The sequence below is a fragment of the Hemitrygon akajei genome, chromosome 21 (genome assembly GCF_048418815.1).
Source record: "Hemitrygon akajei chromosome 21, sHemAka1.3, whole genome shotgun sequence".
Taxonomy (NCBI): domain Eukaryota; kingdom Metazoa; phylum Chordata; class Chondrichthyes; order Myliobatiformes; family Dasyatidae; genus Hemitrygon; species Hemitrygon akajei.
The window spans coordinates 19,164,835-19,185,510 of NC_133144.1; the positions used below are offsets into that span (position 1 = coordinate 19,164,835).

The 20,676-nt window shown below is 42.5% G+C and overlaps 2 protein-coding genes across 3 annotated transcripts in view; both read left to right on the forward strand.

The window, feature by feature from the left end:
* Positions 1 to 1,496: 1,496 nt before the first annotated feature.
* On the forward strand, positions 1,497 to 5,986 carry pclaf (PCNA clamp associated factor). Its single transcript, XM_073024931.1, has 4 exons — positions 1,497 to 1,651; positions 4,662 to 4,742; positions 5,293 to 5,464; positions 5,798 to 5,986. Exons 1-4 carry the CDS (start codon positions 1,597 to 1,599, stop codon positions 5,853 to 5,855), a joined length of 366 nt encoding a protein of 121 aa, XP_072881032.1. The 5' UTR covers positions 1,497 to 1,596; the 3' UTR covers positions 5,856 to 5,986.
* A 5,669-nt stretch (positions 5,987 to 11,655) lies between these two features.
* snupn (snurportin 1) overlaps positions 11,656 to 20,676 on the forward strand; it is a 41,740-nt gene continuing 32,719 nt past the window's right edge. The window contains exons 1-3 of one of the 2 annotated variants that reach the window (XM_073024934.1): positions 11,656 to 11,868; positions 12,805 to 12,970; positions 16,221 to 16,368. In XM_073024934.1, the coding sequence (XP_072881035.1) occupies positions 12,813 to 12,970; positions 16,221 to 16,368 (306 nt within the window). In that variant the 5' untranslated portion in view covers positions 11,656 to 11,868; positions 12,805 to 12,812. Of the gene's footprint in view, positions 11,869 to 11,953; positions 12,070 to 12,804; positions 12,971 to 16,220; positions 16,369 to 20,676 lie in introns of those variants that run through there. The other variant, XM_073024932.1, reaches the window with a different exon arrangement.

Below are 20,676 nucleotides of genomic sequence, written 5' to 3' on the forward strand. Positions count from 1 at the left end.
CTTTTCTCAGTTCCTTCATCTCCCCCACATCTGTTTCCAGGACTTCAGAGACGCCCTCCTTCAGAGAACGGGGTTTCTCTTCCTCCACCGTTGATGGTGCCTTCACCCGCATCTCCTCCATTTCCCGAACATCAGCACTCATCCCATCTTCCCACTGCCTTAACAGGGATAGAGGTCCTCTTGTCTCTCCTACCCCCCCCCCCCATGAGGCTCCACATCCAATACATCACTCTCCACAACCTCTGTCACCTTCAATGGGATCCCACTACAAAACACATCTTTACCTCTCCTGACCCTGCTCTCTGCTTTCCACAGGGATTGTTCCTCCATCATTCACTTGTCCATTTATCCCTTCCCACTAATCTCTTTCCTGACACACATCCCTGCAAGTGACAGACATGTTACTCCTGCCCATTCAATTCTTCCCTTACCTCCATTCAGGGCCCCAAACAGTCCTACCAGGTGAAGCAACACTTTACTTGCAAACCTGTTGTGTTTCACCTATTACCTTCTAGTTAGTGCTCCTTCCCCTCTTTTAATTTTCACCTTTTTACTACTCTGCTGTCTTTCCCTTTCCTTTCCAGTCCTGAAGAAGGATCTCAGTCCGAAGGGTTGATTTTTTATTCATTTCCAGAGATGCTGTCTGACCTGCTGAGTTCCTCCAGCGTTTTGTGTGTGTTATTCTGGATTTCCAGTACCTGCAGACAAAAATCAATCACTGCTCCGAGCAACTTCCCAGTGTTTAAACCATTTTCATTCTTCAGACAAAAATGCGATTCGTCAATGTTTCAGGATATCTACGTGTTTAAAAAAAGTTTTCATTGACAACTTATTCATAAGTTTATTGATTTTTAAAGCACGCCAATTGTCCTGTATGCTTTCTTTGTCTGATGTTCCTGCATATCACAAGCAATATAAACACGGTTATTCGAATTCAGTAATATTCTCGGACTGGCGTTCATAAAAAAAAATTATTCGGAGTAATTGAATGTTGCACTTTGCTGAAATTACATCATTCATTTAAAAAGAAAAGCACAAAACATCGAAAAATCCATCCTTAAAACCCAAATTCCCTAATTATCCCAAGTTAGCGACAGCGATTTGTAGAGCCCGCCAAACACGCAGCGATTCATTGGAGCAAATCACTGTCAATCTCAACAACGCGCCAGCTAGCTGAAGAAATCTTCAAGTTCTTTTTATGCCATGGAAACAATGTTAATGTCATACTGATGCAATATTTCATTGCTTGTGATTTTTATGAGCTATACTTTCCGGCGATTATTCTTTTCAGGAGTTTCATTCAAGATAGCAGCACAAATCGGCTTTCCCGCCACACAGGTCTCAGAACACACTTATCTCTGATTGGAAGGGTAGGAACGGAATGGTTGTTGAGACGACCGCTCCGATTGGTTGTAAGGTAAAGGTAAAATAAGCCGGGCAGCGCGATAGGACAGGGCGCCAGGCTGCCGGCCAATGGCGGCAGCGCTCGCGGTTTAGCCGGCGAAGGCGCGAGACTGGCGGCGCTTTTAAAAAGGGGGGCGCGAAACCGCTCGAGCTGGCCCGCCCGACCCGAGCCGCATCGAGCTCAGCGACGACATGGTCCGCACCAAGGCTGACGGCCCCTCGGTCTCCACCGGCTCCTTCCGCAAGGGTAAGACTGGAAACGGGAGGCGCCGACGAGCCGCCGTCCCCTGCCGGGTGGGTGTGGGGGCAGAGGGAGGGGGGTGAACGGGCTGGGTTGTTGAATTGTCCGGCTGGCGTCTGTGGTGGTGGTGGTGGTGGTGGGATGCGCGCTGTTGGCGCTTTATTCCCCGTCGACCCGCCCGCCCTGGCATTCTCGCTTCCCCTGTAATAAATTGCTAAACGCCCGCTGCCTCCTCATTCGCGCTCTTGTCCGTCTCGGGTTTTGGCGGGAGCTTCTCTGGCGACTGCGATTAGCCCCGGGGTATTGCTGTGGTTCCTGGCCATGTCCGCCTCTGCATTGTCGCTGCAATCGCCATTGACAGGGGTGCAATGGGCGTCCATTCTACCGCTCGGCTCTGGTCTTCCCCATGAGGCTTGCGCCTTTATACCGGCTGCCTCCCCACTCCGGTACCGGTGCCGAGTGTTCACTCTAAAAGTCGACTTTCCATTGACCTTCTCCCCCACATACACACATACTGTTCCAGTGTCTGCAGCTTGTTGTCTTCACAGTTTATCATGGCCATTCATGTTCCCTCCAGAACGGTGTTCCTGGTACCTCAGGATCTGGCCCCCTTAGTGTCCAATAGACAGTAGGTGCAGGAGTAGGCCATTCGGCCCTTCTAGCCAGCACCGCCATTCACTGTGATCATGGCTGATCATACACAATCAGTACCCCGTTCCTGCCCTCTCCCCATATCCCTTGACCCCGCTATCTATAAGAGCTCTATCTAACTCTCTCTTGAATGCATCCAGAGACTTGGCCTCCACTGCCTTCTGGGGCAGAGCATTCCACATATCCACCACTCTCTGGGTGGAAAAGTTTTTCCGCATCTCTGTTCTAAATGGCCTACCCCTTATTCTTAAACTGTGGCCTCTAGTTCTGGACTCACCTATCAGCGGGAACATGCTTCCTGCCTCCAGTGTGTCCAATCCCTTAATAATCTTATATGTTACAATCAGATCCCCTCTCATCCTTCTAAATTCCAGTGTATACAAGCCCAGTCGCTCCAATCTTTCAACATATGACAGTCCCGCCATTCCGTGAATTAACCTCGTGATCCTACGCTGCACTCTCTCAATAGCAAGAATGTCCTTCCTCAAATTTGGAGACCAAAACTGCACACAATACTCCAGGTGTGGTCTCACCAGGGCCCTGTACAGCTGCAGAAGAACCTCTTTACCGGCAGAAGGTCCAGTGGCAGCAGGATCCTCAAGACCAGGCTTCAGTACATCCCTCGGCACCTACTGTTCTTGGGGGCATCTAATTGCGCTGTCGGACAAGTTTGGGCCGACTGGGAAGAATCTTTCACCAAGTAGTTGATTTTTCAGCAGCTGTTGATGTTTGCCAAACAAATTTGGCATGAAGTTGTATCAGTGCAAGCTCGGGCCGGAGTTGTACTCAAGTGTTACATTAAGGGCTAATTTTCCTGCTGGTGTCATTCTCAAGTACTAAACGCATACAGTTAAAATGTACTGGGTTAATCAAATCAAAGTAGGAATATTGTGTTACGATTTTATTGTGGCAGCTGTATTTGAACAATGATCTTGTGGCAGTAAAATTAATGTGGCTTGTGTAAGATGTATTGCGTTGCAGTTAATCTGTAGCGCCTTAGCTATTGAACCCTGCACGATAGTAAGATGCAGTATACTGAACTAATTGAAATGTTATCAAGTTTGACTCTACAATGTTTTACTTCATTGTAATTTTATAGCTTCCATTACAATGCCCAATCTGTTTCGATTTTGTCATACTTTAGGACCTTGCTCATTCTTTTTCTTTTCTTTGATAACAATACCCAACTAAAGTTTAATGGTATGGCCACAAATGTTGCATATGGTGAAAATGCACATTAGGCAGCATCTATTGAGTGAGGAATAATTACACAAGCAGGTTAAAGACCATTAAATGGAGGAAACATTATGTAGTAAACATGTTTACTTTTCCAGTAAATTTACAGTCAATTAATATGTAATTACATATCAAAACAATTGGTTGCTGATGCACAGTTTATGGTGCCTTGGGGTAAAAAAAAGCCTTGGAGATATACTTTTATCTGTGGGTAAAAGTTGATTATAGCAGAAGCGATTTGAAATTGTTTAGTTTTAAGGTACAAAGTTCTAAGATGTTATTGGAAGCAGGCAAGCCATGAGGATCCTTTTACAGCAGATCTGGTCGCATTGATAAAACAAGGTTATTTCAGGTTAGACTATTAATGAAAACTGGGCTGAAAAACTAGATGTATTAAAGCTGGGAAGTGCAGGTTAGAACTGCTGAAGCCCTGTAGATTAGGCAATGTCAACATAAGGAGCTGAGCAGGCTGGGGAAATTGACTAAATTATCGGCTCTTGCTGGCCTGTATTCTTTTGACATTTACAGGCCAAAACTCAGCTTAAACAAGAAAGAGTCTCTCCTGATTCTGCTAGATTATGTTCTACCTTTACTGTGTGCATTGTGAGCTAGCCTAATTGTGACTTGCTTAATCTACTTTTTCAAATTCCTTTATGGTTGGTCTCATTCTGAGGTGAATGTTGCTGCTGCAAATGCCAGCATATGCAGTTTTATCAGTCCTCATGTTTCTGTGCTGCCTTCTCAGAATGAGCCCTAAACTTTGGGTCAAGCTACACTTCATTTATTTATTTACTGATTGTATTTAGAGATCATTCTTCTCGAGTTAGATTTTCTTTACTATAGTGTCTCCTTCTAATTCATTGTCAAATAATGGTAGCATCCTTTCATTCAAAGTGCTTGTGTTCTTAATGGTATTGTCGCCACATGGTTTAATAAAACTAAATGTTAGCCAGGATTTATCCTTTGGCCAAAAAAGCAATTTTGCTAAAAGTTGCATATTTAATGGTTTCTTTGTTGTCATCAGACTTGGTGTTTGTATTCTGGCATAATAAGTTTTGGCCTAACTATGCTTTTATTTTCAAATTTCTCCATCTGGCTTTAAGAATGAAAATGAGTTTTGTTTCTCTAGCTATTGCTGCCAGAGCACCAAGGAAGGCACTCGGATCTACCAGTACAGCAAACATCTCTCTGACATCTCCTGGGAAAAAGGGTATGTGCTGACAGAACATTTACGGTACTTGGAACAGTCCTGGAAATTGGCTTGTGTGCCATGAATCTTCCAAGGAAAGCTGATCAAGAAAATGTATGACAATGTTGGGGATTTGTGAACATGTAGTCTATAGTAACTAGTATAAAGTGGTGTTACTTTCTGTGCCCATTTGTGACATTGTAAAATTTTTCAGCAAAGACCGTTTGGCATGATAAAATGTGCAAGCTTTCAAAGATAAGATTAACAATATCTAATTTGAAATTTTGACATCTTTGACATAATCACTATATACTTTAGGATGAATTTTCATGGTTCCTATTTGAAATTAATAATTTGCTATATAAACCAGAACCTATAGATGCAAGAAATGAGTTTTATGGTGTTTATTTTGTAATTGGTTCCACAATCCATGTAAGATAAGCTCAATATTTAAATTTTCATGCCAGTGCTGGGGTAGTTATCTTTGCGCATCTGTTTGCAGTTTTCTAAGAGTGCTTGCTGACTTGGTATGTTGGGATGTTTGGCTGAGTTCTTGTTTTGCTTTGAGCAGAAAATAAGTATGCTGGTGGAAATCCAGTGTGTCCAAGACCAACCCCAAAATGGCAAAAAGGGATTGGAGAATTTTTTGGTGGTCCAAAGAAAGATGTAGAGAAAGAAAATGCAGTTCCCTCAGATGATGAGCCAACCAGCAGCAAGACTGAAAAAAAGAATGCTCCAAGGAGGTAAATTAAACATTCTTTTAATTACAGCTTGAGCATACCTTCATGGCTTTGTGCAATGGTTATTGATGTAGCACTTGCATCTGTGCTTTGAGTGAATTGAGTATTGTACTCCAAAATGTCCCTCTAGGTATTGTATTTTTAAAGATGGCATTCTCTTTGTCTACTATTGTAAAGGGATTGTTGGTTGCCATTGTACCTTTCAGGGATGTAGAAAGCCATCCTACCAATATATCTTCCATAAATAAGTTGGGTAACATTTGCCATTGGGTAATTTGAAAATCCTTGGAGCTGATATTAAAATGTTTTGACCACTTTTTATTTTATTTCAACCAGGGCACGTCCTTTGTCTGCAGAATCTTCAGATGAAGCTGCATCAGGAGATGAAAACTAAGCTCCATGTTCCTTTGACCACGTTTCTTACTTGAAGAGATCCTGACGTGTATATGTGTATATATGTCAATTACTTTGCAGTATGGACTTGTTAGTTTTGTACAGAAATTCAATAAAATACATTTAAATTCATTTACAGTCATGAAGCTATTTCAATTGCTCAATCTTTTTGTCTTGGATCAATAGGGCTATCTTATTAATCAGTTTTTGGATTTTTGTTTAAATCCCTACTCGGCACACTTTTTGGAAGGAAAATGAAGAGTGAATGCTTTTGTTGATTCTAACCAAAAGTTGCTTTTGTTTATCACTTGGTACCATCAATTACTAAGTATTATTTGTTCTCAAGTGTTTCAGATTCAGTCCAGCCTTTAAGGATTGAAATGGATCAACCTTAAGGTTAATACATTCAAAAATGACATTTTCCCTTATTGGAGCACCAGTTCATGTGCTATTCCATTCACTTCTAATGAAATGCAAATTAATGTGGGTCTAGTCAGCTGAATTTTGGAACCTATGCCAGAAAGCAAAATTAAGCAGAGCTGTACTGTTTAACATTCAACATTGATTTACAATTTAATGTTTGCCATGTCAGGAATGTTAGTTCATGATTATAGTTTCCAAACTTGAGGAATGCTTGCAGTTTCCAGCTTTCCTAGATTTGCACAATAATGTTCCAAGAACACTAGTATTAATTAATTGCACTTAGTACAGTTACTTTAGTACCTTGGATGGGCTGGTGCCAATACAAAATTTAACATGTAATATCAAACTTAAACAATCAAAAAATCAAGATACTGCTGCTCCCCACAGTCCCAACTGAGAAAACATTGGATTTCCTCGTGTCTGAAGCTGCTCCATAAGTACTTGGATTCAATTTGGTGCACGAAATGCTTGAATTTCCTCTAATCTGGGAGGTAGTCAATGTCTTTATGATGATCCAGTCTTTCAGTTCTTACTTGCTCTCAGTGGTCCTTAAGCTGAATAATTCAGTTTTATTTTGTTGATGTTTAAACTGATTTGATTATTAATTTTTTGATTTTAAGACCCCCTATCCCAGATCAAAGTCTAATGTATATATTTTCATCTGTCCAGATAGATAGATAGATACTTTATTCATCCCCATGGGGAAATTCAACTTTTTTTCCAATGTCCCATACACTTGTTGTAGCAAAACTAATTACATACAATACTTAGCTCAGTAAAAAATATGATATGCATCTAAATCACTATCTCAAAAAGCATTAATAATAGCTTTTAAAAAGTTCTTAAGTCCTGGCGGTAGAATTGTAAAGCCTAATGGCATTGGGGATTGATTGCCTCCACTTTGGATGTTTCCCCAAAAGATCCTTCCCATCAAGTTGCTTCTTGCATCCATATATTCCAGTTAATGTTAGATTTGGTCATAACTTCAACAAATAAACAGATTTGTCAATACTTCAGGAATAAAGATGACTGCTGCTGCTTCAACTAAGCATCTCTGCCATTCTCAGGAGCTTGTTTTGTCTTTCATCTACATGACTTGTGCTGCTGAAACAATTTGTATCTGCATCTATAATCTTCACAGAGCTGTTTGCACAAGATCTTGTATATGGTACTTCCTTTGAGTGGTGTCCTTTTGAAAATATCTGTTGTGCCTCAAAGCATTGAAGTTAGTAATCTGGGTTTTGCCATAATTTTTAATATAGGGTTGTGACTATCTTTAATGTGTCAGATGTAATTGATTATTAGATGATCATTTTGGTAATAATATTTGGGATTTCATAGGGGACTGAATACAGCACAATGACTGAATTCCTACTAATTGACACTTTACACTCCTGTGTGCCATTTAGAAGAATGAGGGCAACTGGTACGTGGAAGCTAACTCAATTTGCCTTAACTTTCACCGTTTACTTGGCCATAAGGCACTGGACTTTCATGAATAAATCAATCATGAACAAATTTTGCAGACGCTAGAAATGCAAAGCAACCCAAAATACTGGAGGAACAGGTCAGGTGGCATCAGTGGAAATGAATTAACAGTTTCAGGCCAAGACACTACTTTGGGACTGGTTTGGATGAGGGAAGATGACAGTTTAAAAAAAAAAGTGAGGAGAGAGGAAGGGGGATAGCTATCTGATAGGTGAAGTCAGGTGGGTAGAGAAGGTAAATGGCTGGAGAGGAAGGAATCTGATAGAGGGCATCATAGGAGGAGGAGGAGGAGACCTAGAGGTAAAGGGCCAGAGTGGGGAATGGAAGAGGAAGTGAGGGAGACAATTTTTTTTAAACCAGAAGAAATTGATATTCATGCCTTCAGGTTGGGGGCTATCCAGGTGGAATGAGGTGTTCCTCCACTCTGAGGGTGGCCTCATCTTTGTGCAAGTGTAGGCCTTGGAATGACATGTTGAAATGGGAATCGGAATTAAAATGTTTGGCAGCCTGGAAGTCACACTTTTGACGGAGAACTTCGACAATGTCTCCCCAATGTACAGGAGGCTGCATCAGGAGTTCCAGAGAAAATAGATGACCCCAGCAGATTTGCAGGTGAAGTGTTGCCTCACCTAGAAGGAGAATGATGTGTTGGATGCAGAGGCTCATAGGCTGGTGGGTAAGGATAAGGGGAAGTCAAAGGGTAGAGCAAGGGAAGCCCCATTCTTTGGAGGAGGAGGACATCTCATGTCCTGGAAAGGAAAGCAGCATCCTGGGAATGTATGCGGTGGAGAGGAAGAAACTAAGAAAAGGAATAGCATTTTTACAGGGAATAGGGTGGAAAGAGATGAAGTCAAAATAACTGGGAATCGGATTATAAAAACTATTGGTTGATGGAGACAGAGGTTGAGAAAGGGGAGGGAGGTGTCAGAAATGCAGATAAATTTAAGGGCAGGGTGAAAGTTGGCGCCAATGTTGACAAAATTGACCAAGGTGTGTGAAGCAGCACCAATATAGCAGAAGAAGAGTTGAGTATTACCAGGGAAGACGTGGAACATAGACTATTCTACATAGCCTTGCAGGTGGCCATAGCTACCCCTAGAGTCTTGAGAAAGTGGGAAGAGCCAAAGGAAAAATTATTGAGGGCGAGGACCAGTTCTGCTCAACAGGAGGGTACTGGTTGTAAAGAAGCGAAGTACTTTAAGGCCTTCAAGAAATGATAGAAATGTATAGGGACTAGACATCCATGGTGAAAATGAGATGCTCAGGGCCAGGACATCCATGGTGAAAATGAGATGCTCAGGGCCAGGGAATTGGAAGTTAGTGAGAAAATCAAGAGCATAATAAGTGTCATGAGTGTAGGTGGGAAGCGACTGAAACAAGGGGGATTAAATGGAGTTGATGTACGAGGACGTTTGTTCAGTGGTGTAGGAGCAGGCAGACACAATGGGTCTACCCGAACAGTCAGGTTTGTGGATCTTGGGTAGGATATAGAAGCAAGCAGTGTGGGGAAAGTGAGGAATGAGTTTGGTGGCAGTGGATGGGAGTTCCCCAGAGGTCAGTGATGGTGTTGGAGTCAGTTTACTGACAGTCCGCAATAGGGTCCTTTTCAAGGGGTAGTTATGACTTGTCTGAGAGTTGCCACCTGGCTCTTAAAGGTGGAGGTCAGTCTGCCATGCTACAACAGCATCCCCCTTGTCTGTGGGTTTGATGGTAATTTTAGGATTGGTCTGGAGAATAGTGCATTCACAGGGGGTAAGGCACACAGGAGAGAGTAGAGTGCTGGAGTTAAGCAATGCATTATGGCTTTGCTAACAGCTTATTTTGAAGATGATGAAACTTATTCACAGTTCAGCTCAATTTAAATGAAAACAAGTTATTAAAAATGTTGCAGATGTTCATATGGCATTTCCCCAAAGTCTCTAGGTAGGGCGTCAACTATGCAGCCAAAAAAAACTTAGTTGTATTCAAATATCTGATTTGAACAGTAGTTCTGAGTTTAAAAAAAGACTTTAAAGCTACTTGATTATAAGTTGCAACTTTAGACAGTAAAAGTGCTGCTACAAAATGTGGTGGGTAGGTGAGAATGGCTTTAAAGTGAGGCATTCTGCTGTTGAATTATCTATCCTTGCACATGGAAGAGAGTCAGTGAATAATCTAACTTGATTTTTCAAATTGAGGCAATGAGATATTTTGTCCATTAATTTTCCTTGTTACAGCATCAGAAAGAGGCAGATGACATGAGTATTTCAAACCATTCTTCAACAAGGATAAAGATGCCATTGGAATCTCAACAAATTTAGTTTATATTATTAATAGGGTAAAATTGTAAAATGAGGTAGAATGAGGGGTAGGTTTGATACAGGAATACAGAATTGAAGGGTATAGATGGGGTTAATTCAAGTGGGCTTTTTTCAGTGAGGTTGGGTGAAACTAGAACTAGAGGTCATAGGTTTAAGGTGAAAGGTGCAGTATTTAAGGGGAACTCCACTTATTGGTGTGAACATAAAGGAGCTACCAGTGGAAATGGTAGATACGGGATCAACTGTAACATTTACTTGCCACTGATCAGCACATGACAGTTATTTACCCCTCAACCATCAGGCTCTTGAACAGGAGGGGATGATTTCACTTGCCTCATCACTGTTCTCACAACCTATGGACTCACTTTCGAGGACTCTTCATCTCATGTTCTCAATATATATCGCTTATCTATTTGTTGTTATTTATTATTTTCTTTCTTTTTGTATTTTCACAGTTTGTTGTCTTGCAAGTTGGGTTCTCCACCCTGTTGATGCAGTCTTTCATTGATTCTATTATGGTTATTTGATTTATTGAGTATGCCTGCAAGAAAAGGAATCTCTGGGTCGTACATGGTGACATGTATGTACTTTGATAATAAATTTACTTGAACTTTGATATTTAGGTATTCTACTGTGTGACAGATTGGACTTCTTCATTTGCTGAGAAGTTGCCAAGTTTCACGGACTTTCCATAGGTAACAAAAAAACTGAAAGCAGCAAGTTCATTAGCAATAACAACAAGGCTGTAAATTAATTTGGCAGTCAACCGTTCATGTTTATAACATGTAAGTTTCATCTGGTCTGCTTCAGCTTGCCAAACCAAGCTTACACATGGTTTTTTAAAAACTCGCATAATCTGCTGTTTGTTTGGACGGTAGATGGTTCAGCATCTGGCACACCAGGTGATGGTTTCACCACTTCCACTCTTCAGATCCCAACTTCCCACACCCTTCCGCTCACCCTGATTTCCACAACCCTAACCACTTGCCAGATCCCAGTTCCAGCATTCTCTGGCCACTTGCCGGGGCCTGCGTTCCGGCACTTCCCGATCTCCAGCGGATCCCCAGTTGCCCTGTACCCTGTCCATCCACCGGGTCCCTCCTTCCCGCACTCTCTCAACTCACCTGTTTTTTGTTGGCTGCCCTCTCTTGAAACTCAAACACGAGATTCTACCGATGCCGGAAATGCAGAATAACAAACAAAATGCTGGAGGAACTCAGCAAGTTAGGCAGCATCCATTAGAAGTAATAGAGTCGAAATTGTGGGTCGATACCCCTCATAATCCTGGAACAAAAATAAACCAGGAGACACTCCTGAGGTTCGGTAGCATCTATGGAGGGAAATGAACAGTCGCCGTTTCGGGTTGAGACTCTTCATCTCGAGTTCCCCCAGCACTTTCTGAAACTAGAATTGGCGGGGTTGTTATTTTGTCCTGCTTTTTGTGACGAGAACATTTCTGGACAATTTATCACATTGTCAGGTAGATGTCAGTGTTGCAACTACGAGACGGCAGCGCTGCCGCTTTGACATTGGTTGCGTCCAGTGCTCATGGCTGTATCTTAATATCACGAATTTGAATTGGATGAAGTCTGTCGTTGAGATCTCAGGAGATGGCATTTCTGGCTGAACATGGCAGAGTGACATTTAAAAAAAAAAATATCTTAACTGAAGGAATCAGTCCCTTTTAACATCGAAAGGAATGTTTTACAGGGCAAGTTGCTAGTTGGCCGGTTTCTGCAAGGGTTGAACTTGGAGTGGGCTGCTGGTTGGCCACCGGCTTCAGTTTGGAGCGGACAGCGTGAGGTGAGAGGAACCGAGGGAGCGGCGGCCGGGGGGGCGGGGGGGAGGTAGAGACCGGGGACTGGATTTTGTTTTGGGGAGACGCAGGGGTGATATCGTATCTTGGGTTAGGATCGGGGCCGGTTGGAAGGCTCGAGGGAAAGGAGGGGGAGGGGAAAGAAGGAGGCGGACAGGGGGTCGAGGAGGTCCAGAGCTTTTACCCAGGTACAGTCATGCTACGTGAATGATCTGATTTGCACTCTCACATTCCGAGTGAATTTACTAGTCTGGGATAAAATCCCAAGGCTGTGGTGCTGTTTCCCAGCCGGTTGGCCCTTTGGTGATATGGCTCCTTGGCATTGTCCAGAGTTGCGGGCTGGGGTCATTTGTGGCCTGATGAATCAATCTCCTTGCCTCACTCGGCATCGGTCCCTTCCTCTGCATCAAAGCCACATCAACTTCTCCCCACTGAAACATTAGGGAAATTGATCTTGCCATCCCCGGACCCCAGCATACTGGTGAACATACTCAACAGGCCAGCGACGTCTGTGGAAACAGAAATAGTCAATATTTTGACATCTTTTGTCACAGGCTGTCAGATATGAAGCGTTAACTCACTTTCCAGCTCCACAGATGCCGCCCAAGCTGCAGAGTGTTTCCAGCATTTTCTGTTTTTATTTCAGATTTCTATATCTTTTCAGTCCCAATACACTTGTATTTGACTGGGTATGTAGCTTGCATTTAAAGACTTAATTTCTATTAGTGCTTCTGCTGCCCTTTGAATGTGCTGTGGAGTAGTGAAGTACTTTTTGGACGTTTAAGGTCAGCAAATTTGTCGTTACAAGCAACATTGGAAAGATAAATGGCATCTAATCTATGCATTGATGTTGATTGAGGGGTAATTATTGTTAGCGCCACTGGGGAGAACCGTTCCTGAAAATGATTTTGTTCTTATTGCAGACGCTGTTATGGAGGAACTAAGTCGGGCATTGTCAGTTAGCTTCACCGTCTCTCATGATCCAAACAGCATCGCAGCACCACATCCCCGCCTTGCCCAGTATAAGGTCAAATACAATGCCCAGGAGCAGGCCCAGCGCAGGCGAAAACTTCTGGAAATCCAAAAATCGTAAGTCAGAAAACACAACTGAATCGTTAATAATGGTAGACATTGGACATAAGATCATTAGACATTGGAGCAGAATTAGGCATTTTGGCTCATCCAGTCTGTTCTGCCATTTGATCTGGGGGCCGATTTTTCCCCCCCTCTCAACACCGTTCGTCTGCCTTCTTTCCATAACCTTTGATGCCCTTCCTGATCAAGAACCTATCAAATTCTGCTTTTTTTGGGGTGCCACAGTAGCGTAGTAGTTAGTGCAACGCAATTATAGCTTGGGAAATTGGAGTTTAATTCCAGCGCCGTCTGTAAGGTTCTCCCCACAACTGCCTGGGTTTCCTCTGGGTGCTGTGGTTTCCTCCACCAGTCCAAAGAAGTACCGGTCAGTAGGTTAATTGGTCATTGTAAATTGTCCTATGATCAGGCTAGAATTAAAAAGATGAGTTGTTGGGCAGTATGGCTCATTGGGCTGGAAGGGCCTGTTTCATGCAGTATCTCTAAATAAATAAACAAACAAACAAACCCAATGATCTGGTCTCCACAACTGTCTGTGGCAATAAATTCCACAGGTTCACCATGCTGTGGCTGAACAAAATTCCACCTCTAAAGAGATGTACATCTGTTCTGCGGCTATTTCATCAAATCCTAGACTATCTCCTATTGGAGACATCTTCTCCGTGTCCACTCTGTCTACCCTATCAATATGCAGTAGGTTTCAATGAGATCTCCCCTCATTCTTCTAAACTCTGGCAAGTACAGTTTCAGATAGTTTGTTTTTGAGCTCTCACTTCCCAAAATGGATTATCTGCACTTTAGGCTGTTGTGAAAGTGCTTCTTGTTATGATGACTTGTGGGGGAAATATATACTAACTCTGCAAACTTTGTGGATTGTGAATTTGATATTCCATTTTCTCTCCTGCAGAGGGGTGCATAATAGCACTGTGGTTAGCACAACACTTTACAATACAACCAACCGGGGTTCAACTTCCGCTGCTGTCTGTAAGGAGTTTGTACTTCTCCCGGTGACTGTGTGAGTGCCCTCCAGGTGCTCTGGTTTCCTCCCACAGTCCAAAGACGTACCATTTGGTTACTTGGTCATTGTAAATTGTCCCCTGATCAGGCTAAAATTAAATCAGGGGATTTCTGGGCGGTGCACCTTGAAGTACTGGAAGGGTCGATTCTGCACTAAATCCCAATGAATAATGCTGGAAATGCAGTGCTCGATTTTTATTTTGTAAGTTTGGTATCTGATAGCTTATATGTCGAACTGCTGGCGTTACTTCTCACCCATCCCTTGCTCCATTCCGCTCTGATGAGGTGCTGGATCAGAGAGAGCTGATGTTCACCAGAACAGGTCCCAGCAGTAGTTTGGCTTTTGCAGATGACTGGAGGAAAAGTGTAAGAAGACCCAACCTCCAACAAACTGGAGTCGTACTGTACGGAACCAGGCCCTCTGGCCTTCCATCATCAGCCACCCATTTACACGACTCCTTCACTGATTCCCACACTTGTATCAACTCCTCCCAGATTCTAACACTCACTTACGAATCAGTGGGGATTTACTGTGCCCAGTTAACCTACTAATCAATCTGCATGTAAATGGGAGGAAATTGGAGCCCTTGGAGGAAACCTGGATAGTCACTATAGAGTGTGGTGCTCAGGCTTCAGAGATGATTTTTATGTCTTGGAGTTTAGTAGCTGTCAGGGAGCAGTGTGATTTGATTTGGGAGGGAGGAGGAGAAAGAAAGGAAGGGAAAAATATGAGTGCACATAAACATCCACATACCCAGTCCACTTCCTGATGTGTATAGATGTACCTCCTGTGGTTTGGTAATATTTAAGGGTGGTAGTACAAGATTCCCTTGGTTTGTCACTGACTGCAATTAATCTCCAGAATGGGGCATAAAGCCACTACTTTCCAACTTGTGTGTGTAAGCACTGAGGATAAATTTGGATCAAATCAGCATTTGCCTTGCACCAGTATTCCTTGCATTGTATCCTGACTGGCCTTTGATAGAGCAAGCTCAATGGCCTATACAGCCTCCTATTTGATATGTTTCTGCCATCAGTCTTTTCCTGTTCTAATGCAAAGCATTGACCTGGGTTGTTAACTTTGCTGGTCTTGCCAAAGACAGTAGCTGAGCCCTGTATCATTTCAGACATTCTCTGTTTTTATTACAAAGGCAATTGAATTTAATGTCACTTTCTGCTCAGTATGTTTTCTTTAACTGAAAACGTGCTTTGGTTACACTGGACAATAATTTTTTTTCGGAAGTGTTGCTTCCTTGGAATTTTTTTTGTTTATGTTAGACAACTTGAAGCTGAACTCAAATATAATTTCAGACTACTTGTATTATGTAGGAATTTGGAGAAACAAGAAATTAACTTTTATTGAACATAATGCATTTAACTGCATAACAGTGCTGACACTTTGCAATAATTCAACTAAGCTAAAAATATTTTGTTGATGATTTTCATTTGCATTCAGTGTCAGAGGTTTCTCGTTTAAGTGTCCAAAAATAATCAGCCAGCATTGATGGATTCCAATTGCTGTGATACCGTTTCTCCATGACTGCAAAGTCCTAGTGAAACTTTTCACCGTGCTTGTCATTGACAGCGCCAAGATTTGCAGGGAAGAAGTCTAAATGGAAATGCAGAAAATGAATCTTTAGTGACACAGTGCACTTCATGGTTTGTGTTTTTTTTTGCTCGAAGCACGTCATCAGCCAGCTGCACGTAGTTTGGTGCTCTTTTGTTGCCAAGAAAATTTTCAACAAAGTCTTTGAATGCCTTGCATGTGATTTTCTCTGGGCCCACTAGAAGTTCTTTGAACTGCCTGTCATTGATGACCTGTTTTATTTGGGGACCAACAAAAATGCCTTCCTTAATCTTGGCATCAGTTATTCCAACATGAATCATGAATTGAAATAGCAAGAGTAGGTGATTTCAAAAAAATGGTATGTGATGGGGAAATTTCATGGTGATGTTCATAACCAGCAGCCCAAGATCCAAAAGATATATCTAAAAGTATTCAGGAAGCAAAATCTGTCTTGTCTAGTGTTATTATCTTATGGTGGGAGCTTGCTGTGCAGAATTAATTACTGTATTTCCCTTATTGCAACAGTGGTAACAAAAATGGGGCTTTGGATTGTTCTAAGGTTGTTAACTTGCTTAAATAAATGCAAGTCATTTCCCTCTTGCGTTGTACTTAAGCTTTTCACTGCAGCAACTTCATATTCATTTGCTCTTTTCTGGATCAAAGGCAACGGTTGAACTACGTTAATCACGCAAGGCGTCTGGCGGAAGATGACTGGACTGGAGGTGAGGACAGTGGGGAGAAGTCCGATGAGAAAGAGGAAATGGAAGTTGAGGTGGCAAAGAAGAAACTGCCCAAACGTTATGCAAACCAGGTCAGCAGATATTCAGAAAGTCACTTTCCAAGTGTGTTCACCAAGGAAACAATTCAGCATTGTACTGGGAATACGGGCATTGAATTTCTCATTCCAACTGCAGCCTCATTTTCCTTTATGGTCATTGTCAGGTGCACAAATACATGTATGCACAGGTACAATGACAATACTTGCAGCAGCATCGCAAACATACAGCATTCACAAGCAAATCATAAACATAAATTAGAGTCATAGTCAGAGAGCACCACAGCACAGATACAGGCCCTTCGACCCAACAAATCATGCTGACCACATTGCTCACCCAGCTAGATAGAGAAATTCTTTATTCATAAGGAGATTACAGTGTCACAAGTGCACAGATATACAAATACTGAAAGAGACGCAAGAAAGAATAGAAGTAAGTTACCTCAAACAGTCTTGTCCTTTGTCCTACTACAGCCTCCAGTGTGATTCCTATAACAGAGCCAGCCTTTTTAATCAGTTTGTTGAGCCTGTTGGCATCACCTGTGTTGATGCCTTTGCCCCAGCACACCACTGTATAGAAAATTGTACTGGCAATATAGACTGTTAGAACTTGTGAAGGAGATGCAACTCTGGCCCTTCTTGTACACAGCCTCTGTTGGTGTTCCACTCAAGTCTGTCCTCTATGTGCATCCCCAGGTACGTAGGTCCTCACCATATCCCCATTCTCACCACCAATAGTAACAGGGAGCTGTGCAAGCTTGGTCTCCCTGAAGTCCATCACCATATCCTACTGATCTTGAGTCCCATATTCATGTGTTTGGCTCATATATCCTCTATGCCTTGCCCTTCTATGTCCCTATCCAAGAGCTTCTCAAATTATACTATTGAACCTGCTTTAACCTCTTCCTCTGATAGCTCATCCAGTATACTTACCATCTTCTGCTTGAAGAAGTTGCCCCTCAGATCCCTTTTAAGTCTTTCTCTTCTGCCCCTAAACAGTACACCCTGGCACCTTTACCATCATATTGGGGGATTTTAACCAGGCCAGCTTGAAAAAATCACTAAATAATTATCATCAACAAATCGCTTGTAGTACCAGAGGAACCAACACACTGGACCACTGTTACACCACCCTCGAGCACTTTCCGTGCTATCTTTGGAAAGTCTGATCACCTGGCTGTACTTCTACTCCCTGAATATAGGCAGAGACTGAAGATTACAGCACCAGTAGTGAGGACCAAGAAGGTTTGGACCAGGGAAGCACAGAAGTGATTACAGTATGGCTATGATTCGGTGGACTGGACTGTATTCAGAAATTCATCTTTGAATCTGGATGCATATGCTACAGTTGTCACAGACTTCATTAAAAGCTGCGTGGATGAGTGTGTGCCTATGAAAACTTGCTGTACATTCTCAAACCAAAAGCAGTGGAGAACCAGGAGGTTCATCGTCTGCTCAGGGCTAGATCTGTAGTATTTAAGTCTAGCATCCTAGGTCTGTACTTGAAATCCAGGTATGACTTGCTATTTCAAGAGTGAAGTAACAATTCCGAGCGAGGTCGGAGGCGGTATCTGATGCATGTCAACTCTGGCAGGGTTTGCAGGACATTACTTTCTACAAAACGAAACCCATTAGTGCGAATGGCAGCAATGCTTCACTACCAGACAAACTAACACCTTTTATGTCCACTTTGAAAGGGAGAATACAATTACAGCTGTGAAAATCCCTGCCACACCCTATGACCCTGTGATCTCTGTCTCAGAGGCTGATGTAAGGCTGTCTTTCAGGAGGGTGAACCCTCACGAGGCAGCAAGCCCCAATGGAGTACCTGGTAAGGTTCTAAAAACCTGTGCCAACCAACTGGCGGAGTATTATTGGAAGACATTTTCAACCTCTCACTGCTCCAGTTGGAAGTTCTCACCTGCTTCAAAAGGGCAACAATTATATAGTGCCCAGGAAGAGAAGTGTGAGCTGCCTTATTGACTATCGTCCAGTGGTACTCACTTCTACAGTGATTGAAATACTTTGAGAGGTTGATCATGGCTAGAATCAACTCCTGCCTCAGCAAGGATACTGGACTCACTGCAATTTGCCTATTGCCACAACAGGTCAATGGCAGACCCAACCTCAATGGCTCTCACACAGCCTTAGATCATCTGGACAATACAAGTAACTGTCAGGATGCTGTTCGTTGACTATAACTCAGCGTTCAACACCATCAATCCCACAATCCTGATTGATAAGCTCCAGAACCTGGGCCTCAGTAGCTCCCTCTGCAGTTGGATCCCTGACTTACTAACCGGAAGACCACAATCTGTGTGGATTGGCAATAATATCTCCTTGCTGATGATAAATAGTGGCGCATCTCAGGGACGTGTGCTAAGCCCACAGCTTTAATCTCTCTATACCCATGACTGTGTGGCTGAGCATAACTCAAAAGCCATATATAAGTTTGCTGATGATACAACCATTGTTGGCAGAATCTGAGATGGTAATGAGAGGGCATACAGGAGTGAGCTATACCAGCTAGTTGAGTGTTATCGCAGCAAAAATCTTGTACTCAACGCCATTGAGATTAAAGAGCTGGTTGTGGACTGCGGAAAGTGTAAGATGAGGGAACACAAACCAATCCTCATAGAAGGTTCAGAAGTGGTGAGAGTGAGCAATTTCAAGTTCCTGGGTGTCAAGATCTCTGTGGACCTAACCTCGTCCCAACATATCGATGCAGCTATAAAGAAGGCAAGACAGTGGCTATATTTCATTTGGAGTTTGAGGAGATCTGGTCACCTAAAACACTCAAAAATTTCTACAGATGTACTGTGGAGAGCATTCTGGCAGGCTACATCACTGTCTGGTAAGGGAGGAGGGCTACAGCACAGGATCAAAAGAAGCTACAGAAAGTTGTAAAAATTAATCAGCTTCATCTTGGGTACTCGCCTCCGTTGTATCCAAGGTGTCTTTAAGGAGCGGTACCTCAGAAAGGCAGTGTCCATCATTAAGGACTGCCATCACCAAGGGCATGTTCTCTTCTCATTGTTACTGTCAGTAAGGAGGTACAGAAGCCTGAAGACACACACTCAGCGATTCAGAAACAGCTTCTTTCCCTCTGCCATCCAATTCCTAAATGGACATTGAACGCATGAACACTACCTCACCTTCTTTTTGTTATTTCTGTTATTTTTAATTGTATTTTATATATATATCCTACTGTAATTGATTTACTTTTTTCTATATTGTTATGTATTGCATTGTACTGCTGTCATTATGTTAACAGATTTCACGACTCATGCTAGTGATATTAAACCTGATTCTGATTCTGATGTCCTCTAGTTTTTAACTCCCAACGAAGGGGAAATGACTGTTACTGTCCATCTTATCTATGCTTTATAATTTTAAACATTTCTATAAAGTCATCCTTTTTTCTTCTACATTCCAACTGAGCTTTGAATAAAGACCTAGCCTGGGCAACTCCTCCCTATACAGCAGGCTGCCTAGTTCTGGCAACATCTTTCTGAACTCTTTCCAGTTTAACCACATCTTTCCTATAACAGAGTAACCAAAACTCTACACAAATGTCCCAAGTCCAGCTTTACCAACGACTTGTACAACTGCAGCACAATGTCCAAGTTCCCATACTCAATACCCTGATTATATATACGTTTTAGAACAAAAACAAGTTCATCCTGGTGCAAAATGACTAAAGTGATCATAGTGTTGCAAACTGTAGTGATTAGGGTAGTACATGTTGGTTCAAGAGTCAAATGGTTGAAGGGATATAGCTGTTCTTGAACCTGGTGCTGTGGGACTTCAGGCATTCATACTTCCAGCCTGATGGAAGCTGTGAGAAGGTGGCAAGTCCTGGATTGTGGGGCTCTTTGATGATGGATACAACACACACAAAATGCTGGAGGAACTCAGCAGGCCAGGCAGCGTCTATGAAAAAAAGTACAGTTGATATTTCGGGTCGAGACCCTTCAGCAGGACGGATGTTTGATGATGTTTCGTAATGGGTGTTGCCTCCTGCAGAAACTATTGATGGTAGATGTTTATACATCAGTGGTTTTATTTTTGGAAAAATGAGCAGAAACTGAGACTATAACACTTAGTATTGCTAAACAATGACATACCTAGGGAAATATGTCACTGGTGGTTATTGAACCAAAGCCTAACATACTCTTTAACAGAATCAAGGATAAAGTTATGAGTTTCCCAGCATCTCTTGGCCTATATAGTCCGCCCCTTGCATATTATGCAATAAAGGTTGGGATGTGGAAAATACAAGGGTTCAAGAACTCTGGTTCATAGTGGATGTGACCGAGGATAGAGGGTTATACATCATAATGG